Source organism: Pseudomyrmex gracilis, unplaced genomic scaffold, assembly GCF_002006095.1.
Source record: "Pseudomyrmex gracilis isolate BER0280 unplaced genomic scaffold, ASM200609v1 scaffold_22, whole genome shotgun sequence".
Classification (NCBI taxonomy): Eukaryota; Metazoa; Arthropoda; class Insecta; order Hymenoptera; family Formicidae; genus Pseudomyrmex; species Pseudomyrmex gracilis.
The window spans coordinates 110,933-136,499 of record NW_018020606.1 but is presented as its reverse complement, the minus strand read 5'-3'; the positions used below and the strand labels follow the sequence as shown (position 1 = coordinate 136,499).

The 25,567-nt window shown below is 40.6% G+C and overlaps 1 protein-coding gene across 1 annotated transcript in view; it reads right to left on the bottom strand.

Annotated features, from left to right (window-relative positions):
- Nucleotides 1-25,345, bottom strand: part of LOC109851961 (homeobox protein B-H1-like) — a 27,023-nt gene extending 1,678 nt beyond the window's left edge. Inside the window, exons 1-3 of the mRNA XM_020422612.1 lie at nucleotides 25,264-25,345; nucleotides 17,706-17,997; nucleotides 5-437 (exon numbers count right to left, since the gene is read on the bottom strand). Coding sequence (XP_020278201.1) covers nucleotides 5-437; nucleotides 17,706-17,977 — 705 coding nt within the window. The 5' untranslated portion in view covers nucleotides 17,978-17,997; nucleotides 25,264-25,345. The remainder of the gene's footprint in view (nucleotides 1-4; nucleotides 438-17,705; nucleotides 17,998-25,263) is intronic.
- Between the last annotated feature and the right edge of the window lie 222 nt (nucleotides 25,346-25,567).

Here is a 25,567-nt window from a genome sequence, read left to right as displayed (position 1 = left end):
CCACTGCCGACGCCGTCACCGAGGTCGGCGGATAGGAATGGATGTAACGGAGACTACCGGGCATCGGCACTGCGACATAAGAAGCGCCGCCGGTGGGACCACCGCCGCCACCACCGCCGGCTCCACTTCGGTCACCGACGCTGCCGCCGCCTCCGGTATTGCTCGCACCACCGCTGTTCCCACCGCCGCTGCTCGCACCGCTGTTGTTCGCACCGCCGCCTCCCGCAGACAGAACACTCGAAACGCCGACCACGCCGCTGCTCGTAGTGATTCCGCCGGTGGCGACGATGGGACCGCCCGCAGTCGCGGCTGCGGCCGCGGCCGCTGCCGCCGCGGACGATGCGGCCGCACCACCTTGCACATACGTCGCTCCCGTTCCTACCGTTCTCGGAGACACTGGGCTGCTGCTCTTGATGTTGACATAGTTCTGTGTCGGCCTGAAAAAGTCACATGTTGCGTCAGATTTATATTTTGCACATCGGAATAAAAATGATTCAAAATTACGTAATATGCAAAAAAACTTTTAAACCGATGTCAAATGATAAAGAAAAGAAACGACGGCTTATTAAATTTACAATTACACGTCAAACTTCTGTTTTTTCTAATTTTTGATAAAATACAAAATAATATAATTTATAATATTATCAACATAGATTTTACATTGTATTGTATTTTGAACAGACACTACAATATAATGTAAAATTATATTGTAGCGTCTGACAAAACATATATATAAAATATTTACAAAAAAAAACAATATATATGTATATAATGCACATACACACGCACACACAGAGTGATTCAAGTTATCAGTACTAAGATTTGATCATACGCGAAATAATCATTCAATGCCTTGTTACATATCGAAAAACGTCGCAATGATTTGTTTATCAGGCTCGTGTATCACTGTCACATGTCACATACACGGTTGATCCAATTTTATTGGATCAGAAAACTGTCAAGCATGATACGATTGACAGCGGCCTAAACACCTTCACACAACTGATCGATATCCTCTTTTTTTTTTTTTTCAACAAAACTCGTCGAAGATTTCGTAAGCGCCAAGATATAAAATTTTCACTCAATCTCAACATTTTACTGATTACTTATTACTTCATATTCGAGAGAGATATTCTCCTTTTTTTAATCAGTGTATAAACTCAACGACAACCAAATAATTCATACACCGCCGGAAAGCATTCTCTTTCTCTCTCTCTCTCTCTTTCGTTCTATATTTGCATGAATTTAATTGTCACACTGTATTCGCAGACTAGTACGCGCGATGAACGTTCTTATGCGTTATCGATGTAGAAGCAAAAAAAAAAAAATATATATATATATATATATACACATATATATATATATGTATATACACGACCGAGAGAGCGTAGTGAGGTAAAAGCTGCTTCGGCTCGTTGGATCAACGTGTGATCTACTAGATATATTCCAAAGTGAATAGCCGAGGCAATATTGCCGAGTAGCACAAGCGTTAATTGCTCTCGTCACTTTTCAATATTTATTAAAAAATAATAATCCGACATTTTTTTCCCAAGATATATTTATTTTATACGCGCATACATTTTTTAGTCGAGAAAAAAAACTCGAGAAAATAATACGCACGCTTCGCACTCTGATATTTTCGAATCACCGTGTATGTTGGCAAGCGTTCGCGCACTATTTCATCACGGATCCTCTAATAACTGCGAACTAAAATCGTATCGCTTAAGCGGCCTTAACGTCGGCGGACGCGAGAATATAACTCTCTCTCGTTGTCGGTAGAGAACGAGAGACAAAGAGAGAGAGCTTAAGAGAAGTCGTGACTTAATAATATTTTAATTCGCGTCTAGCGCGAGACACCCCGACGATGGTAACTACTAACTAGATCTACTAAACGAGCTCATTATTATTACCTTCACGTTTTCGCGCGATGTGTGTATGATCGCGCGAACGAGAAGATAAAATTGCCGGAACCGGAATTTCTCCGAACGTATATCACACATGTAACATATTCCCGATCGGATCGGGACAATAACGACGAATTCGTCGCAAAATACCGCGCGACGTCGCAATCAAAAACACAGAAACTGCCGACAATCAATCTTGAATGCGTAAACCGGGAAACCGAGAATGCGACACGCGGAGATAAAATATAACGGAAAATCAAAGAAAAAAATTATGCACAATATATTTCTTAAACTGTGTATCTAGAAATATGTAACTCATATGACGTATTTCGTCACGTTGAATATCGCAATTTTTAGATAAATTATTTACGTACGTGTATATTTTCCAAATGTGTACATTCACCTTGGTGTGCATTTACGTTTTACAATTAAATGCTGCAAAAACACAAAAGCTTGAAAAAAAGTGCGGTTTAGTTCGCCGATATTCGGTTAAAAAAAAAAAAAAAAGAAACAAAAAAAAACCGTCTACTCCAATTAACGAGTGAATCGATAGATCTAGTTAACTCAAAATTTAAAAAAATGTGATAGCAAAAAAATGCAATTTCTCCGCTTCCGTGCCTGTTCGACGCGCCGCCGCACAGCGGTTATTAATTTAATTGAACTAATTAGCGAACCGAAGAAGGAACCGACCGTCGGTTCACATTAAATGAGATCAATACCTTCGAGTATTAATTTTGAAAGAGAGAGAAAGAGAGAAAGAGAGAGCGCGATATCTATCTCGCGACATGCAAATTTAACAAGCTAACGTATCATTTCATCAATCAGCAATGAGTTTGCCCCGCCGTTCAAACCTCGATATAAAGACTGACAAGTACACACACACCGGTAAAAGGTTGGGATTATTTAAAATGTCGATATTGTTAAAAATAAAATGAGGCTGGAACAAACTGAAAAAAAAAAAAAAAAAAAAACGGCAATCGGCGAAAGGTTAATGCCACTCAGTGCTCAAATTAATACCTCCGCTTGAGGTTGTTCCCAGGCGAGATGCGCGGTAAAAGGCACTACTTCTTGCCATCATCTACCTATCCCAAGTAAAACAGTTATCCGCGTGATGGCGCGTATACACGTATCACGTTTCGCTGAAAAGAAATCGTTTCCAAGCTCGTCGTTGAATTCTCTCATAAAGCCGATATATATATATGTCTCGGGTTAAACAACCCGCATGCGAAACATCGTGCGTGCGTGTGTGTATTTTTGACTTGACCGCGAGGATTCGTGTTCTTCTTCGCGCAAATAAATGACGGTTCGCGTCTCTACTCTCGCGTCGTTCGCTCGTGATATCTCTCTTGCTCTTTTTTTTTCTCTTTCGCGCGCGCGCGTGTATATTTTCAGTTTCGAAGGTTTCCCATCGATCGAACGCGAGAAAAGCGAGTCCTGACCCTTTCGCGGACACATCGTGAGAAATTGTCGACATCCGCGCGGCCCCCCTCCGTGTGATGCGGCTCCTCCTCCGATTTTTCTTCCAACGGCCGAAAGTCCGGATTCCCGTTTATTTCGATCCGCAACGCAGACTTTTCCGATAATACGTTCCGATAATCCGCTTGTTTCGAAAATGACGTGGAATTCGCTTTCGAGGTATATTACGTTTTAACGATATAAGAGATATAAAACGCGCGCCAGACGCGCAGCACATCATTGATCTCTCTCCCTATCTCACAAAACACTTTCTATAATTTAATATTGCGCAACAACTTGATAGAAATTGCGTCCCGTCCGTAGTACTGTAAACGTAACTCCATCTCACCGGACTAATTAAGAACGAACTTGCTGCCGCTCGCTGCAGCAGGTACAATTACCGCTACGGACATGGTCATTGTGCGCCGTTCTCTCTCGCCGCGGCCAAGAACAGGGCAAAAGCCCGTCCTCACGAGGAAATGTGTGTGTGTGTACACACACACACACACACACATATAATCTATCTGTCTCTCTCTTTCTATCTATTTCGGTTTTGCATACAAATCCGACTGGTATATGCAAGTCGCTCAAAATTAGATCTAGGTGAAGAGAAAAGAGCTACCGCCGCATGACTCGCCGAAATATAAGCCGAAAGGAATCGGACAGGGCGAAATAAAAAGGCAAAAGAGGAAGTATCGAAAGAAAAAAAGAGGAGAAACGAGGGAGAAAAGGAGGAGGGAGAAAGAGAAAAGTACCAGAACCGAAGAAGAAATTATAGTGTTCGGTCGAGAAGCCCGGGCCAATCGCGTGACGCGTCGAAAATACGATTCGCGCCGGAATAGGGTTGCGATTGGCGGTTCGCGCGGCAGCGCACTCGCCGACGACGGCGACAAGCAGCGACGACATTTCGGCGGCAGTGCGCCACACGTGGCAGAATAACACTGCGCATGCGCCAGTCGCGCGGTGGGAGCTTTGAGGATTTTCTGCGAAGAGAGGGAAAGAGAGGAGAAGAAAAGGGGGTGAACGGACAGGAGGCGCTCGCGCGCAATTCCGCGTGTCGGTGCTTTGCTGTGGTCGGTCCCGACGCGCAGGCGCATCACGACCGTCGCCGTCGCCGCCGGAAGGGTGAATGCGCCTCTCGGCTGCTCTTCGGCTTTGGAGAACGCGGTGTTGCCGCACATGTTTGCCGTTGTTGCCGAATGTTACCGACGACGAGACGGCAAAAGCTCATCAAACACAGCGCCGAGGCCGGGATTCTCCTACCCGCGTCGCTCGCCGACGGATTACAGTGGAAGGTTAATCGGTGACGGATGAGAGTTTGTTGTTCAGACCACGATTGCTGCTGTTCTTATTTTTTTCTCTCTCTCTCTCTTTCTCTTCCCTCCCCGACTCCTTAACAAGACGAGAAACGGAGAATAGATGAGATCCTGGCTCCACCGTCTTCTCGTCCTGAGTTACACACACACACACACGCACGCATTCATTTATGTCTGTGCGAATTTCCAAAGAAACTCGTATCACGAGCTCGCATCGCGAAAAACGCACCAACGTTAGACGTGATTTCGCGAACAAGAGAGCAATTGTCGGTTTTGAAATAACCCAGCCACGTATACGAAGATAAACAAGATGAACAAAAAAAAAAAACCATAGATACTTTTCAAATATAGTCGGGTCCACGACCACAGAGCGGAGCAAACAATAAGCTCGTTTCTTCCCGTGCAGAGGTATAGCGTAGGTAGGCAGGTATAGCGTCGCGCGTGTTGCGAAACGCTTGTATCGGCGAGTTTTAGCAGCGTGTCGCGATCAAAAGCGCCGAGGATATGTACTATTACAAAAAACGGGACGACGACGACGACGACGATCAGAAATCGCCGACATATAAATGCAGCAATACATTTTGCGACACACACACGACCGAGTAAAATGTATTCTTCTCGGTAAACCTTGCACCTCGCGTCTATATTTTCACGTGTCTGACGCATACGTTGTCCGTATCAAGACGCACATATCACCAACAGCAAGATCCGTTACTTACAATTTACATCCGAACGCGATGCGACGTTGAAATTCTTAAAGAGGAAAAAAAGGATGTTTAATATTTAGTGAAACAATTTTGAAAGTTACGTCATACAAACTTAAATAAATGAGATAAATCTACAATGATACTGTCAAAATTATCGACGCGCTTTTGTGTGATACCTTTGAAATTGTATATTTCTCAGGTTCTTCTAGAATAACAGTGGAGTGTTACACAGAGGAGATCAATCGTCGTAAATCGAACGCGAAATAGAGCAGATCAGTTGTACATCCGAAACGCTCTTACTGACACTCTATTCATTTTGTTTTGTACGAAGATATATATATATATATATGTATGTATATAGATACGCGTTGCACAAACAAGCCATTACACATGCAATCAATAACGCGTAATACGCGAGCTGTTTTTTGAAAAATTGAGAAGATGAGCAAAGAGCGAGACAGATTTAGCGATAAAAAATATTCTTGTTCTTATTGACAGAGAAAGAGAAAGATGAAAAAAGTGTTCTAAAAACAATCTATATGTATTTTAAATAAGTTCTTTCTTCCTTTAATTCGGAGCCTGTGTTCTCTGTCATTCCGAAAAAACATTGTCCAGTTAGGCGAGCGAGCGCGCGCGCGAGAGAATGAACGAACTCTGCCATGGTCTAATAATTTTCACGCCTCTGGGCGGGTCTTGGTCGCTTCGTGGAAACGTTGTCCTGTCCTTTCAATCCGCGGCCGATCGAAATCGGCACTCGCTCGACGACCGATGGCTCTTCCTCGACCATAGGCTCTCGATGACGTAACGGTCACTGACCCCCTCCCACCTCTAGGCGAGAGAGAACCCTCTTCTTTCCCCTCTTGCTCCGATGCCGCTATATACTCCTCTCTCCCCCCACCATGACGTGTCATCTATTCTTTCTCCCTCTGACGAGTGATGCGCGCGCGATAGCGTTCGTTATACGCGCGCGTGCATAGGTCAGCACGAAGAAGAGAGCGACAGTTTTGCGTGTGTATATGCGTGTGCACGCACATATGAATGCACCCTCGCGCGCGCGCACGCACGCACACACATACATACGTACAGACACCTTGTCATCGTCGTTGCGCCCGTCAACGGCAATGCCGACGCTGCGGACGTTTCACTTTACGGCGAATCATTAAGTTTCGGCTATCTCGGGCTCCGTTTCGCGCAGTTTCGTGCTCCTAGCATCGATCATATCGGTCATACGAAGCAGATATATAAATATATGTGTACGATATCTTTTATATTTCGTGACGTTTTTTTTATGTTTAATTTGAATACAAAAGTGTGATTGATTGCAATACAAGAAAAAAATTTATCTTTTCTATTTATATTCTATATATACGTATGTATAAACAAAAGCAAGAAATAAAACATCACTCATAACGAAGAAAAATTGAAAACACAAAAAGATAAAAGTTAAACGGAGATGAAGAAAATCAATAGTTTTTATGAATTCCAAAAATAAGTCAATGTATCACACATTAATCTAGGACGTAACGAATTTTCTTGTGTAAACTTAAACATTTCAAGCTAAATTTGAAGTTTCAAATATACAAACCCATTGTTAAACGCAAAATGTTGTATCACGTTTGTTACATAGTATCATATTGTTTTTACTTAAATAAATAGAAAATTAGTTGAATGTTATTGGTTGATAACGGTACAAATAAATTATAAGCGCGGTGACGTTGCAAGAGGTGAAACACGACCAAGCAAAGTTGGAGATCTTAATAACGATAACAAACTAGAGAACACATTAGTATCGGAAGAAGAGGGAGGTCGTCATCGCGTATCACTATGTGTGCATCTTATTCCGTTTCGCGAAAGTAAGGGAGAAAAGAGTGAGAGAGAGAGAGAGAGAGAAAGAGGGGAGAAGAAGAGGGGGAGAGAAAGAGCAGAACTGAAGAGGGGGAGAAGCGTTAGGATCGATAGCTCATGTGTTTGTATGTGTATGTGTGTACACGCTATATAATACATAACTCGTGAAACACGCGAGAGAGAGAGAGAGAGAGAGATGCGGAAGAAGAAGCACAATGAAGTCCAGTTATCAATGACAATGCTAAATTTTTATAAAACGCACCCACACCACCAAATCCGAACGATTCATCATATTTTTTGCGAAAGTAAAGCGCGAAAAACTTCGAACGCAGAATCTCTTTCCCCTTTTCCGCGGAACAGAGAAACATTAGCAACGAGCCCATTTTAAACAAACGACCGATCGATTTCATCGATGCTTTTCTCATTTCTTAATAGCGCTACCGGTCTTAGACACATATCAATCAGTGTCGTGATAAATATTTACTCATATAGTATATATACACGCACGCACGCACGCACACACACATACCTGCCGCGATTTGACCTATTTTTCCACAGCTCTCCTCGGCTATGAAGAGTCTCGGATTAACGCTAGAGAAGAGACGCGAAAAAACGGTCGAGATAACGTCGGCCGGCAACCGCGATATTTCTGGCCCACTGTATTTTCAGCAAAAATACGCTACCCGTACTACAGAATTGTCGCGCGAAATTCTAATTCGAGAATTTTTCTCGCTGGAAAAACTTCACCACACACAAGGACTTGAAACCATCTGCTTCCGAACACACGTTTGGATCGTGTGTCGTGGTCTTGGAGTAAACGGAGGGTTCGAAAGAGAACTAGTACGAAGAATTCGTAAACACACACGCACACATACACATTATCTTTTACGTGAGGGGTCTCGAAATTCCCGAAAAAATATTCTGCTAAGTGCGAGCCTACACGATAGGACGAAGAAAGAAAAAGTTTCATTCATTTTTGTCCGTCTCTTTTTTTCTACTTTCACTAACACACTCTTCTCTCTTATATACCTTTTATACCACTCGCATACATAAATATTTATCATCGTTTGCAATCAAACGCTTCTTCGACAATAGTAAATATTTCCTTATGGTCTTCTTCTGCGTGTAGAGGAATGTTCGCCGATTTTCCGCACGTCCTGCGAAATGTACACGTACAACAAACAGCGCGAATAAACACCCGGGAGAGGTTAAGATCAATAATTAAACTATTTACTCGTAAACCGATATTAATAATTACTCGAAAACGTTTCGAATAAAATTTATCGTGAAATATTGTCACCGGGGAATGAAAAATCCATAGTGATGATGTATATTCTGTCGTACCTGTTAAAGTCGATATTACTTCGGCGAAACTTCAATTGAATTAACTGTAATGAGACTTATAAGTTTCAAATTGCATTTCCTTCAAAGATACACTTTTAATTTTATTTAATTTTAATCTCTTTCTTTCTTTTTCTTTCTCTTTCTCTCTCTCTCTCTCTCTCTCACTCTCTCTCTTCGATCTCCCAAAGTAATTCTGTAATTAAATTTCGACTCTCTCTCTCAACTTTGTCTCATAAAAGAGAGAGAAATCAATTGCTGCAACGTTCATAAAAAAAAACAAAAACAAAAAAATATTTCTTCGATACTACAGAAATTTCACGATTTCTGCAACAAATCAATATGCATGAAACTTGCGCGCGAACAACGAATACTTTCGAAGTTTTTTTTTTCTTAATTTTGTTTTTACACGTCTTTACACATTCGCTTTGTCATTACTTTCTCCGCACTATCGAGAAAAAAAGCATTTGTACGCAACTGCTTCGTTCTAACGTACATATTTCGCACGTGCATATTTTACAATAACGTTTCTTTTTTCCAGAGAGCAATATTCTCTATTTATTTACGACATCGAGACGTACCAGTTGCGAATACGCGGACGTTGTGTAAATGTAAGTTATGCAATTTAAGGGCGAACTTTTTTGTTCGCGCGCGCGCGCGCGCGCGAGCGAGAGACAGAGAGAGATAAATCGCGCGTTAAAAAATATCAACATCATCTCCCGACATAAAATGTCGCGGTTATTGTTAAAAATTACAAGATTGTCTTTTCTCGTCACGTCTGAACGTGTACGTTATTGTGATGACACCGCGCGAAAGAGAGAAATACTAAAAAAAATAACGAATGTTTTAGTAGAAAATAATGTCAACCGCGTAAATGTTCGCATAAAATTATTGTGTTGTCAGAAAATATAATCTTCATAGAAAAGATAATTTTTTTTTTCTGGCTAGTTTTAATTGAAATCCGTCGCGTTCGACGAAACGAGGGACAAATGTGTGCGACTCTTTAAAAAAAAAAAAAAAAAAAAAAAAAAAACGAAAGTTGAACGAAAAACGACACGGTCGCGTTAAAAGTCGAACGTAGTCGATGATAATATCAGTGCGATGATAACAAAATAATCGGTGTGTGTGTAAATCAAACGAAATCTCAAGATCAAATTAATTCAAAAATTATTTTTTTTTTCTCACACACTTCACGAACGTGAAAATCTTCCCCATTGACGAACACATATGTAACAACGTTCGAACTGTCAAAATGTAGTATATGCCATTCGCCGATCCTTATCACGCGAGGGAACAAACTGTTTTCTTGATAAGCCGTTATCGAGCGAGTTCACAAATAGGAACGCGAAGATTACATCTGCCTATGAGGCGGAATCATCATATACTTATATATATATATATATTCGTACGCGGCTCGTCAACGGCAGACACACGTAAATGACATGCGCGCACACACACACACACACGTGTATAGAAGTCACCGCTTTATCATCATCGCATCGACTAGTTCTCTCCTTCTCTCTCATCGCGTCTCTTCTCTGGTTCGTCATTTATATCGTTTTCCTCTATACCAGACAACGGCGACGGTCTGATTCATAATCTATATGTACAAACGTCCTAACCTGACCTAACGTCGGCGTTTTGCTCTCTCGTCTTCTCTCCTTTCGTCTCTTTCTTCTCCTTCGCGTCTCCGTCGGCCGTCACCGGTGTCTATCGAGAGAGAGAACCAAAGAACACACGAACCTAACTTAAACCTTACTCGTTTTCCCGCGTGAATCCCGTACACGCTCCGTGTTTGAATATTCGTAAAAAGAAAATATACGATCACGTGTTCGATAAAAAAAAGAAAAAAAAACACCATTGAACTTCTAGCAATAAAAAGTTGACTCTTGTCTAGACGTGTTGTGTTTGAGACAAGTAAGGTGGAACACAGCAGAGGGCAGCGTGTCGTCTGCGTCGTGCTGTGCGTCTGAATCACAGAGACGACAAGGGCAAATGCTTTAAAATGATATTTGGGCCTTAGAGATATCTGATCCAGGAAAAAACCTAAACAAACGCGTCAAAAAAACATGCGAATGCGGCAAGTGAGAGAAAGAGAGAGAGAGAGAGACTTTGCGAGTCTTTTTTAACCTTGCGAAAAACGAGAGCAAAACTTACGACCGGACCGATCCTTTGCGTTTACGCATTGAAGACGAGTTTCCGTTCGAGAGATGAAAAAAATCCAACGACGAAAATCACTTGGCGAATTCTAAATACCTTCGAGAAAGATCAATGAATCGCGTTACTGTGAAACTTTGAGAACGCGTGCTTCGACGAACATGTCAACACAAATCGTGGCATGTTACAAACACAAATACAGGCAATCCAATAATAATAATAATAATTGCTCATTACTTTAACGAGCCGTTACAAAACAATTTTTGGTTAACATTGCCGCGACGCGCGTTATAAAACGATTAGCTAGTATAAAAAACATTTGTACGTCACAACATGTGTACATACATATGCATCGAGAGTTCGTATTCTTTATTTCCACAGCAAGTAAACACGTTTAAAAATAGATCGTCGTGGCTCACGTGGTTGACGGACGTGCTCGCGTCGTTGGAGGAGGTTAGAATTTTCAGAGCGCGACCGCGCGACGCGGGAGTTCGCCACGAGATAAATAAAAGAAATCGTCGATTAACGGTATAATATAAATCGTATGTGGGCTTACATCATCGTGCAAACTCGTAACCTTGGCTTTCAGGGCGATCTCTCGTGTAAGCCGGCCGCATTCTCCTCACGCACATTCCGCTGTTTTTTTTTCACCGTTTCCCGAGGCGACGATATCCAAAAAGATCCGCTCGGTTTTTCTCTCTCTCTCTCTCTCTCTCTCTCACATGGATACACACGCGAAATTTTGCGATTCACCAGTATCGAATGTATATTTAACAACAACAACAATATAACTTCACTTGTGGATCTTGGACGCGAGACTGAGAGCGCCAGGTTAAAGATCAACGTACAAAACTGTTTGACGTTTAAGGTTAGAATCGACAGGTAGCAGTAGCGGGCATGGGCACGCGTGCGCCACATGTGTGTCTCTCGTGTGCGCGCGCGATTTCGTGAAATTCCCGTGTGCGCGCGCGTTGCTTCGAATCTCTTTTCGTTAATTTGGAAAACGCTCGATTGAAACAACAAAAAAAATATGAAAAAAAAAAAACTCAGCCTCACTCAAGTGAGTGTGACAAGAGATCGCTTTTCTACTGTTATTATTTTTCTCGCGTTTGAAAAGCTATTTGAATTTGCATTCACTGAACTCTGAATTTAATAGTGGAATTTTGCGCGCGACGTGTTGGTAAAGAAAAATATACAGTGCTCTCAATATAAACGCCCCGGCAATTGCGACATCTATAAGCGTGCTCTAATCAAATATTCCATTGCAACGTAAAGTTTTCTGTCACTAGATTTAATAATTCCTCTTTTGTTTCTTTTTTTTTTGCGAAAAATAGAAACAAAAATAAACAGAAAATTCGAAGTAAACATACAAAACACTCGGTACTTTCGGACATTCATATCCAAAAGTTCCGAAAAAAAAAGGAAAACATGTTTTGTTTTCCTTTTTTTTTTGCTCGGCGCAATTCTGTATTTCAAGATAGTAAATATTATGATAAGCCAAGTGTCTTCACGTTGATAAATAAATTCTTTAGATCTTCGCGCGATCTCGCTTACGTTTCTTAATAATTATTTCATTTAAATCAAAAATTTTGTTCACTCCTCAATTGTAATTATATAAAAATATTTCAGGCTGTGATCACAGATTCGTTCCGAACTTTTTTTGTGTCTTCCCGATTGCGAACGATAAGATCTCACATTTATCGTGAAAGAGTGTACGCGTAGATATACAAACGGAAAATATGTGAACGTGTGAGTTTACGTAACTATTCCGGGTATATACACGTTGTACACACAGATATATAGATAATGCCATTGAAGACTTTGTACTTTTGAGGCACCTGGCAAGTGCCCCGGCGGCCTTCCGTAGAGAGATCGGATAGATAAATTTAGTTTTCACATGAGAGAGAGAGAGACGTTTTCAATATCTTCGATACAAATAGAAAACGAACGTGCGATATCGTAACTCACGTAGATACGTAAACTTTATTTTTTTTTTTTTTTTTTGACTCGTACTAAAAAAACTAAACCGACTAAAATCACAACAGAAGCAAAATGTTCTTCTTTTCTCGAGAACGTTTTTACGTAATAAAATTGTTCGATGTACGTAACGTACGTGATATTTAACATCATCATTATCGCGCAAAAAACATACGTGTGGCAATTAGGACACAACGTTCTAATTAATCAATAAATCTGTCATTAAGACTCGGCTCTCAGCAGATGATCGAACATCCTGTATATTTTTTTTTCCGCGAAAGAAATGAGTCACGTCTTATTAATCTTACGACATTCCGTATTTTTTTTTTTTTCGTTTTTAATATTATACTTATTAGATTATTCATTCGAGATTGTTTCTCGTTTGATTAACAGATTATTCATAGTTAAGAAATACACACACGTATAAAAAAAAATATTTTAAAAGATGTATGTGACGTGACTTCAAAATTAGTTATTGTTATAAATTCAACATAATGCGCATATACATTTGCACAATTAAAAGTTTTAACAAAATAAGCTCGCGCGTGCAAAAAAAAAAAAAACAACTTAGCTCGCCCCGGAGATGTGTTTTTAATTTAAATATAACATCATAACACCCGCATAATATTGCGTATTATCATATTTACGCGATACAACAGCATTATATTTTGCACAGTAACTTTTTCTTGAATAAAAACGTCTTCAACAAAGTTTTTAAGTAATTTTACTTTTGATTAACGAGCAAATTATACGCGCGACTCCTTTAGTTTTAGACTCGCGCGAGTCTAGTTAGAAGCACTACTAAGTCTCTTGTCCGAGTTGGTAATATTGCATGTTGTGTTATGTGTTGAGGAAAAAAACCAAGTAATCGCGCTTCGTACGAAATAAGCTCTTCTCTGTGTCTAATCTTGGTCGTCGTCCTTTTGAACTTGACGATTTCCACGTTGGTGAAATTTTCCGGTATCGCGCGCATTCTTCGACTGTGCGGTTTAGGCTTAAAATACGATACAAATGGAGCCAAGAGAGGCTCGCAGTTCACACATAAAGTGTATTCTAAGCCGCGCGACACTTATATAACTCCCTCGGCCAGAACTTCATGCGGATCGCCTCAAGCAAAAATATCTCACCTTTCCTAGCAGTCTCTCTCTCTCTCTCTCTCTCTTTCTTTTTCTTTCTCTCCTTGTAGTTATACGTGACGATATACTTCAATGCGTTGTTATTTCGGTAAAGAACGAGCAATCTGCTGACGAAATCCTGTCACAATCCTATGTATATCTCGATCGGAAAATACACACATACATATTGATACGAGCGTGTAACTTTTATTAAGTGTGATGATGATAAGCAAAAAACGCGGTAAAAATCTAAAGCTTCGATATCGACGAAATTCATCTTTGAATACGTGTGGGAATATCTTTTATCTTCGCTCGTAAAGAAGAAAATTTATGCAACGCTCGTGTGTGTGTGTGTGTGTGTGTGAGAGAGAGTACGATAGTGTAAGTAAAATTCAGCTGACTCACCAAATAGATAGTGTTATTTTTAAACACGCTGACGAAACGTCGAAAAAAATATTGTTGATTATACCGCGTAAAAAGATAATGCACGAGCGAGTAGTATACGCTTCCCGAAACAAAAGTAGGAAAAAAAAAAAAAAAACTTAAGATATCCGCGAGAAATGTAAATGCGTCATTTAGCATCGCGACCGGTCTCCGATGTATGTAACATACATACGTTTGTTGTTCCCAATCGACAGTTTTTTTTTTCCCCCCCCCCGGTCTAGCGTTACCGCGTTAACTGCAAATGCCAATACACACAAGTGACAACATAAACGTGTGTAAGTAGAAGCGTCGTATATACCTGGAGAAGGAAAAAAAACTGCGGAGTCGCGTCACGTCGCAACGTTTCTCTTGTTCCTCACAAAGCGACCGTTCGTCGTCGTCCGTCGTTGTCGTCGTGCGCGCCGTCTTTTGTATCTCGGTGCAAGACACCGTGTAGAAAGGTCATAATGATCTCATATCTTTATTCATAAACATCACACACACACACACACACACCGACCATAGGCGTAATACGAAGAAGACGGAGAGAGATGGAGAGGGGCGGAGACGAGAAGGGTATCGCCAATTTTTCATACTAATTCGGGCAACAAATCGAATTGTCCGCATTATTTCAACAACTGTTCATTATTTGCAGGATTTTTTTTCTCGCAAAGCTATAAAAATCGAACGATAAAAAGATAACCTTATTCTCGTCAATATAAATCGATAAGAGAGACGGTTTCGAACTCCAATTGAGATTTGTCGATAATAGATTTATACACGGGACCTTCTCTGGATGGGAGCTTCTGCTAAGCCGTAAAGCTTATGTAATAAAGAAGCTTAAGTTCAAGCTGAAGCTTATGTAAGTAGAAGCTTGTATATAGCTCGCATATATATATATGTTCCTGGTTATGAAAGTAGGTTTTACTTTTAAAAATTCCCGACGATTTTTGTCGAAACGCTTCGCGTTTTTTGATTTTCGCAGCAAATTCGCTACAAATTGCGCGACCCGTGAAAGACGTTAAATCCGAAAATATCACAACGCAATACGATCAATACGCGACGCAAACGCGCGACTCTTCTAATAATTCTCTGGTTAACCACTCTTCTGAAGCACACATTGAGAAGCGACAGTGTTTTGCTTTCGAGTGAATTCGGATTGTAAAAAATAAAAAAAAATAAAAAAAAATAAAAAAAAAAAACGCGGATTTGAGATATAATTAACACACAGTTGAGAGACGACGTCTGGGAACGTACGTCATTTACTCCGTAAACTCGTCTGACGGCGCAAAATGTTAAAACGCAGTTTCCGGACACCTAATGCGGCAACGATCGGTTTTCACTACCGCGTGTTGCAACAACACACAATCGGAATCGGTTAATGTCTTTATCATTGCACATGACTTTGCATTTACTATTAAGCCAGAGAGAGTTTATTAACGCGGCGGCACAAAGCAATCGTACGTCGCAAAAGTTCGGAGCATGTATCACGGATAAAACCGAATGCGTTCGTTTGCATTGCGCCGTCACTTACGAATGTACATTTGAATGGCGTTTGTATGTATATGCGTAAGAGAGAGAGAGAGAGAAAAAGATAGAGATTAAAACGTTACAATAAAATTTTAGATTCTTAATGTTCGTAAACTCTTAATGTTCGTAAACTCTTAACTAACTTTCAGAATGCGGATGCTTTGCGGTCGAATGCGGTCATTTTGATTCACGGCGATTAAATTTCCATCGTGTGCATAGTTTCAGAGAAAGAGAATTCCTTAATAATATTGAAATACATATGTATTAAATGGACGTGCTTGTATTGTACAAATTATAAAATTTCTCGGTATATATGTTTTCGAGAAGACACTTTACAATTGTTCGTTTCTTTTTGTCCATTTGTTCGTTGAGTTAAACAAAACATCGCATTAACGAACAAAAGTGAGTAAAGAAATGAATAAACGAAGTGAATAATCTAACTGACTTGACATTGTTCAACGAGAAATTGTTCTTCGTAATTAACCCTATATATCTTATCTCGAATGAATATCATCGTGTCTTTCAGTGTATTTTTTTTTTTTTTTTTTTTTTTAACAAAATAATAGATCAATCTCGACTATAAGATGCAATTGAGATTAGAACGGCGCGTGTTTCGAGATAAACGACAACGGCGACCACGTAACATCAACTTTTACGTCTGCATTGTGCGTCGCAACAGAATATATTTCTACGAGCTCACGGTGAAGAACTCTCTCTCTCTCTCTCTCTCTTTTTCTTTTTATTCTCGCGCTGTATGACTTCGCGACGACGACTTCAATCAACGAGGCGCGGATGCGTCTGTCTTGCGTAAATCGCGATTTTTTACTGCACACTAACGTCACGTCAATGCTCTCAGTATATATATTTTTTTTAATCTAATTTAATCAGCAACGTCTTAATATTTTTAATCAGAGAAGCTTCTTATCTGAAGTTTCGTGTCGTCTTACGACTGAGCACATCCGATTGAAAATATTACGTGACCTTTTTTTTAGCGAGTATTCCGAGACATTTAAATTCACGCTGGTTAGTGTGTCCATTGTGCACGAGCGAGTTTCGTAGGAAACAGATGTGCTTGTTTTTAGGTAGATGGTTTCGCGTTGTGGTATGCGGTTGCTTTTCAAGCGGGAGAGACACCAGCGGGATCCAGATCTGTCAGACGGACGTTTGAGAAACGAGCAATTTTTGAGTTTCCGTTCACGAATACCCATCGCACAGATCCGTGTGTCTCTCTCTCTCTCTCTCTCTTTCTCTCTTTTTCGTAGGCGGATACCTGTCGAACGCACGTTCCTGCACGCGTTCCGCCGTCATTTTTCCCTTCTTTTTCTCACTATCTTTCTCTCTGTTTTTCTTTCTCTCTCTCTCTCTCTCTCTTTCTCTCTTTCTTCCCGACCATCACACCGATTCGTCGGACTTTGTCTGTGGACTTTCCTTCTTAAAATACACACGCCGCGCGCTTGCCGGTCGTATCAGCTTTCAATCCGTGTTCTCCGGTTCGTCGAGCGACCCGTGTGTGTGTGAATTTCGAACTTCAGACTCGATTAAATTCAAGCATTCTTGTGTGTCGTATTTTCGCGAGAAACCATTGTCAAGAGTGAGATTTACCCGAAAAAAAAAACCAACCAGAAAGAAGAGCAAGTTAAATAAACGTTCTTTAATTTAAATCGCTGGATTGAGAAGAAAGTTAACAGCTCGGCGCAAGTATGCGCGCAATTATTTGTAATGAAATTAATATCGCATAAGGACAAACATTTCAAGCGTCTCGGGTTCATCCCGAGCTTTTTGTAAAATCTAGAAAATACATGTGTATGTATCAGACAGTCTCGGAATGTTTCATGGTAGAAGATCACTCTACTTTCGCACACATCGGAAAAACCAATCGAACCAAAGCAACGATTCCGATGAATTGTGACGCATAAAAAGGGAAAGAGAACTTACCTGTGCAGCTGCACGGGAGTGGACCTCGCAGGTAGGTGCTGGTTATGCGAGACCGGTGGTTGGGCCTGACCCCTGCCAGGATTCGACGTCGCGCCGACGAGCGAGTGACTGTGGGGATGACCGTGGGGGTGGGTGTGCGGGTGTGGAGGATGGGCGTGCGGGTGAGGGTGATGATGATGATGCAGATCTGCCCCCACTGGGCCCACAGGGCCCACTGGACCCCCCACCCCCAATCCACTCACTACCTGAACTTGCTTGCCCACTGTCTCCATCACCCCTAGCGCATTGTGAACTGAAACAGACAGAAAAAATAATAGAAAATTTCACATTTCAGTCGCAACATATTTTATAATATGTGATAAACAATTTGTAAAATTTTCAGATTGTGACACAGTAAGACAAAAATATTGGGAACGTAAAATATTGGGAAAAACTGCGCGAGGATTTTGAACACGGCTTTGCGAGAAATAAAGTAAACATTTAGAAATTGTGTTGCGCGCGAATTAATAAAAATCACGTAATATTTTTAAATAAACAATTAAAGAGAACTGTTTTCAACGGATCTTTCATGTGTCAATGTTTGTGGCAATTTCGAATATCGATTCTCGTAAAGCTAAAGGTGTTTCTTCGCCAGGAAAATTATTTTCAAAAATATCGGCAGATGCAGCGACCGTTGCGTTGTTTTCGAGTTTGAGTCCATCTGAAATCGCGTTCGTCTTTTACTGTTTCGTTTGTAGAAAAGCTATCAGCAAACCGACACGACCATTTAATAGCAGATCAATTATGGCAATACACTCGTCACCGATATCGCTCAATTATCATTGACGGTTTTTCATACGTCCACTTAGCGAATAGATTGAATACATGAATACGTAGCAGTCGAGTCATGACACCGCGGAAACGCATAGTCTGTTTACTGTGTCTTTTATTTTGCAATGACGCGAGGCGGTATCAATCGTTCGCGCGGAGATTAAAAAGGCAACACACGAACGCGCGCACATCGCGCAATATGCAATTACAGGTACATACATTCAAAACGGGAAGTTGATTTTCTTGCCGATTCACTCTCCATGTGCCTTTGCAAAGGCGCAAAGCGCGCGTCTATTAACGCTACAGAGCGGAGAACCAGAGATCTGATTTTTTGTTTTTTTTTTGTTTTTCAATCTTCCCCGTCGTGTAGTTACGTCAGTCAGCAGAGAAATGCAACACGAAATAAAATGAAAACAAAAACAGTAAGATGTAAAATTGCGAACTTGACGTAAAATCAGTTGGAATTGAATTTTCCCAACTCTGCTTTTGATTCTCTTTCGGATTTTCTCGGGAATCAGAAAATGATCGACTCGAATCGCGTCGCAGGGCATCTCGAAGACATCTCGTTACACATTACGGCATGACTTGCATACTTATAATAAATTCTCGTCTCATATGGCGAGCATAAATGAACTTGGGAGACGCACACGGGATAATACATACATATATTCATGTCGAATAACAGACGAGATGGTGGACGAATATAAGTGCACGTGTACAAACGTGGCATAATAAAACGCGAACACGTACACACAGGTTCCGTGTAGCGCATAAATTTATTTACGTGTCTTTTTCTATCAACGTGAAAATATCCCGTGACAATATATAAATAGCGATATTTCTCAAATTCTAACGAGACCTATATTCTCTCAGCAATCTCTTTTGGTTTATCGATTTGATTAAGTGTGAACTTGTAAATGTGCACTTGGTAATGAGTTAATTTTGTTACGCTACTAAAGTTAACTGATACGCGCTAATGCATCCTTGTGAGTATTTTATGTACATACGCGTACATATGTAAATATATGTACACGTGAAGGTATGATTTGGAAAATACGAACGATCTATAGAAAAACAGAAAAATATATTTCAACTAACAAGATTTTCTACAAACTAAATCAAACATCAAGAAAACATGGAGAGAGAGAGAGAGAGAAATTTTCTAGAAAAAGGAATTTTTTAAATAATAAAATAATTAGTAATATTAGTAAAGAACAAGTTTTTAAATAATAAAATAGTTTTAAATAATAAACAGTTTTTAAATGAAATAATAATATTAATAGAAAAAAAATTCTCGTAATTCTGTGCTTTTAATTCAGCAAAAAAAGAGAGAGAGAGAGAAAAGTGAAACACAGTTTAAGATTTTCTTTTTAATTAACGCGGGCGAGTTTGATCGACTCGCGCTCTCTTATGCGATTAAGATTAACGAGGGTATAGAACCGTGTTCCATAAAAAGCAATATAAAGTCGTGGACTTTTAGTGCGACGTTATAGATCGTGTTCGTGCGGTGTGTGCTGTCTGCCTGTTCTAGCAGCAGACAGCGGGCCGTCGTCACGCGATCGCCCGCCGCAATTCCGCAAAGAAAGGAAAAGTCTGCGACGCGATGTGCAATAGGCATCGTTATGCGCTCTCACCGCCGCATTTATAACGGCACTATAGTAATAGTAATCAATGTGCAAAACGTAGAGAAGGGGAAAAAGAGAGAGAGAGAGAAACGCTCAAGGAGAACGAATCGAGAGCAAATCAAACTCACGAGTGTGACGCAATACGCGAGCGGAATCGACGTTCGTAAATTCGGGCGTTTGAATCAAACAACACGGGAAACACGCTAAATTCATGGCTGTAAGCACACAAGAGAAATTACAGGAAACGTATATTCAATCGCTTGAAAATATATTTAATCGCTCCATAACATCCAGTCAAGTTTAAGGCGACGCCTTTCCTTCCTCTTTATTATTGGCAAGTTCGCGCTAAGAGAATTTTTATAATTTATTATCGTTAAATGTTTTCTTTTTCCAGTTTTGTTTCGAAATTCTCGATAACACGTCAGAAGTTAAGGTCGAAAAGCAATTACGATCAATTCTTTACAACGTTACGGAATATAACGGGATATCTCTCTTTTCGAAGCTTTATTCGTTAAAATTCACAATCGCCAAAACTCCATTCTATACGTACATCAAAAACTTTTTTTTTCACCTTTGTGAAGAAAAACCAGATTTCCAATTGTACATATATCGAAACTCAATCTCTCTTTCTGCAAACGGATTGGTAGCGTCAAATACAGAGGAATCATTATTTCGATGAATATTAATTACGCGCGCAAATTAATATACACAATTCGGAGCACTGACGTCGCACACGTCATAAAAAAGAAATATTGACAAATAATGACGAACGCGATTATAATAGCAATCGCGTAAGATAATAAATATTTTAAAGAAAAAAATTCGGCTTGTGTAAATTCGAGATCTTATTTGCGACAAGCTCACGGAATGGATGGCGTGCGTGAGAGACAAGCGATCTATTTTTTTCGGCAGAGATGCGAGGAACACACGGGAGTTACGTCACGTTTACCGTCACCAAGTTATCAAAACGCACGCTCGCGCGCGCGCGCGCGCACACATAGGGGCCGGGGGGTATCTTACGAGCGGGCGGTGCACACTACGGCGTGTGTGCACCTGCCTTGCACCGCTAAACTAAAAATGACGTTCGGACAGCGGGTCCGCACGCAGGACGCGGGGCCGCGCTATTAAAGCTGAACTGCTCGGTAGAGGAGAGCGCGAAGTCGACGAGACACATTTCTCTCATTTAGCTCCGACGACTCGCGCGCTATAGGACCCTCTCTCGTCTCGTCGAGAGTTGAATTATCGAAGGTTCTGTACTCCGTAAGCAAAACATTTAAGCGCGAAACCGCGTGTATTATTAATTTCGATTGTAACCAAAAGACACAAAAAGTTCTAAATATTGTTAAAATTAAAATCTCATAATAAACGCAAATGATATTTTATCCGATAATGTAGGACGAAATCTCAAGTGCCTAAGTGGACTAGACATACAAATCGGTTAATGGCAAACTTAGCAGGTCTTCGACTTCGTCAACATCTACACTATGTACCGTGAACCAGCGCGTTGGCGATCAACAAGCTGAAAACCAGTTTTCGTGCGGAACGCATCCTAGCAGGATTAGTTTTCGAACTTGAAATCCGAGTAATAATAATCTGTCTATGAAAATTAATAGTTGCGGAACTACCCGACTCTCTCTTTTCGTTCCTTTGAGGCATCAAATTGTATGTCATGAATAATAATAAAAAAATAAAACAAAATTTTACACTTTTCTCGGCGGTTTTGTTCGTGCATTCACAACTGTTTGGAGACGAAACGTAAATCGTGTCGGTAAAACGGAAAATTTTCAGTATGACAAATGTGTCGCCAAGAGATCTCTCTCTTCCGTCTTCGTTCTATATACGTATAGTCTCTTTTCGTTTTCTTTTTTCTCCACATCTTTTTCTCGTTCTCTCTCTCTCTCTTTCTCGCTCTCTCACACACTCTCGCGCTCTCTTCCGCTCCTCTCGTCCGTTTCCACGCTTTCTCCCTCCGGAGTACCCCAGTCCCATTCTAGCCACGGTCGCTACCCACTCTTCGCGTCCCTCTCGGTCTCTCTTCGTCGTCGCGTCGACTGTTTTATACTGGAACGCGGATCGATATCGGGGAGTCCTATATAACACATCCATAAAAGCGGGATATACGAGAAAGAGAGAGAAAGAGAGGGAACGAGAGACGAATGCCCGAGGATGTTCTCGCGGTCGCGACAAACATGCGGAAATGAGAGAAAAATTAATTAAAGGTGCTGCGGGTTTCGTAAATTTACAATATGAAATATATACAAAATACAAAAGACACAAATATTTTCACCCGTAATAAGAAAATTATTACATTAAATTTGTTTTCACAAAAATGATTTTACCAAGCCAACTATTTTGTTACGTAATACCGTTACGATTGCACTAATTAATGCGATGAAAATATATGTGCGAATATAAATATGTAGGAATAGAGTTTAATTTCCTCAATTCGCTCTCTAAAAAAACTAATGAACATTTCATTCTGATTTAAGTTCTCGTAACAGAATTATAATGTAAAATATTCACATATTTTACAAAACATGCTATTAATAGGTAAACAAAATGCATTTTATTAATATCTGTTTTTTTTCTCAGAAAATATGTTATATATATGTATGTATATTTTCAGAAAAAAAACAACGACATACTCTGTGAAACTTGATTCGGCCATATGGCCGAGAAGGAATTTTGCTGTCGTAGCACAAGATCACCACGAACTGAAATGAACCGAACTTTGCTCTCTCTCTCTCTCTCTCTCTCTCTCTCTCTCTCTCTCTCTCTCTCTCTCTGACGTAACCAATTCCTGATATTACGGAAAAATCATTTGGCTTGGCAAAATAGAAAAAAAAATTTTTGCTGGTCAAAGATCAAATCTGAAATTAAAATTTAATTTACTTAAAATTTGGTCGTTTTATATCTCAATTTTGATCTTTCAAGTTTTTAAAATTTTGAATTAAATTTCTAAAAATTGCACAGTGTATATCCATAACTTCAGGAATTAAGGTTAATTAAATCACATCTGCGCACTTAACTAAAAAACTCTTAAAATCGATATATCAAATCTTTCATACGTTGTACGCGTTATAATTTAATGTAAAAAAAAAAGCTTGACTTTCAATTTAAAAGTACAGTTTAAATTATAAAATTGCAAAGTGAACGTATTATTGTGCGCGTGTTGCATAGTTTGCACAAAACTTTGCAAAATAACGTTTGTGTTTTCTACTAATACTTTCACGAACTACTCCGATATACGGAAAAATGATCGACGGTGGTTATTACCGTTCTAAAAATGGTTTCGACGAACATATGTTCTTCATTATATGCCTACCCTTGTTTCAACTTTCTCTAAAATCGTCCGTCGTCAGTCTGCCCAGTTCAGCGTGTCTGCATCTCGTCTAACTTTACAGAGACGGCAAATGAAAAGAGACACATAAACTGTGGAGCTCGAGTCAGTCATCCTTTCTCGAATGCTCGAAAAAGAAGAAAGAACGACGAGCTCGTGTGATAGAACCAGTAGCGTGGAGTTTGTTGTACGCTCACCAACGTCACATAAGAACCACACATACACACACATACACACGCGCTATACACCGACTAGAAGGCCGTTATACCTGGAAAGGATCAGGCACATCCAGTTTCATACGGTCAGAATTTCTTCAAGCGATTGTATAGCGAGCCATACGCTTCGAAGAAAATGTCTGCCAACCGTTTCCTTTCGATTTCGACGAGAGAAGATTCTTTTTTATTAAGAACAATTTTATTAAGAAACAATTTTGACGTTATTGTTGCAGTATTTTAATATCGTTTGTTACCGTTTATATTTTTATATTACTTTACAAAATTAGTCTTTTACGTATCTTTCGGTTAAAAAAAAAAACAAAATGTTGCTCACCAGAAATCCTACTCTCTATAATTCGGAGTGTATCTTGTACGAAAATAGCGCAAAATAGTTCGTTACAATTATATGACGACTGACGCAACAGAGCACGTTTCAAGGCGCGCGTAAATATCGCTCGCAGCCATTTATACGGGGGACGGATGAACGCGATTCCATTTGTCAGGATAATCGGAAATTACGGTATTCTCGTCAACTTGGGCGCTGTACGCGGCGGCTATACTGCGGGCCGTGTTCTTTGCTAAGTAAGATAGATAGCAACAAACGTTGTTAACACAGTGCGAAATACCGTTACACAAGAATGACATTATTAATGACGCCTCTCTTCCCGAAGGCTGCGCGGATGTATTCATCGGACGTTTTCATACTGCAGATCGCGCGCGAGTTGCTGCTAAATTACGGTAATTACCGACTTTCTCGCTGACGCGTACATATACGTCACACACGTTTATTCCGCACGCACGCTATGGTACTCTTTCCCCTCCCGACGGCGTTGCCAGTTAATTAATGCCGCGCCAGACGGACGGTCCTCAAGAAACGAATGTGTGTTCCACCGCAATGTAACGATCAACGGTTAATTCCCCGTCCCCGTTCGTACTTACCGGGGGGAGGTATCCGTAATACGCAGAACACGGCATACGGAATCGATATCATTACATTTTACGTCTTACTTGTACGCGTATTAAAGAAAATTTATACCGCGAACCATCTCTGCGATTGTGTCGTAAATCAAAACTAATTTTCTTTTCGCGTGATCACGCGGTGCAATAACGATTGCGCAGGTCGTTATTAAGAGAAAATTATCCTGCAAACAACATATTTGCCTTCCGCAAAGCGCGCGTCATCCGAATTCGCGAGAGATGTCACCTCGAAAAGTGAATTTACTCCGAACTTGAACTACTCTGCAAAACATTTTGCCGGAGAGAGCCAGTTTCACTCTACTTCACAATTAAGTTTGTTATCTTCGTCAATCTTACGTAATAATACAAAACAAAAAAAAACCCAAGAAAATAGAACTTAGAAAAATTTGGAATAAAATTTATTACAGAAACGCACAAGTGTATCTTGTGCGTATATTCTACTCTCTTTCTCTCTCTTTTTTTCGGTTTCAGCTGAAATTTTCCCGTTTGCACTACGTGAAATAAACAGTTTCGCGTTCGATCGCGGTCACGCCAAGAGAGAGCGGAAGGGATGGGGGTGGGTGGAGGGGAAGAAGACAAAAACAACTCACCGGTAATGACGTCAGCCGTGGAAAGCGAACCGGATCTGAAATTTCCCGCGGCGGGCGGTGATTGATCCACCGGCGCGGCGCGACGCGGCGATTCACCGGCCCGACCTGGCCGGGTGAGAACGACGTCGACGACGATCCCGTGCAGCAGTCACGACGCGGCACACACGCGCGCCCGTACACATATGTAACACGCACACGCGGGAGCGGGCCGTAGGAACACGCGTATATCCTATTTGGCAGATTCGATCGGACGATCGATCTGTGAAATCCGCACCACGTTACCCCGCAGCATACTTCACGTCCG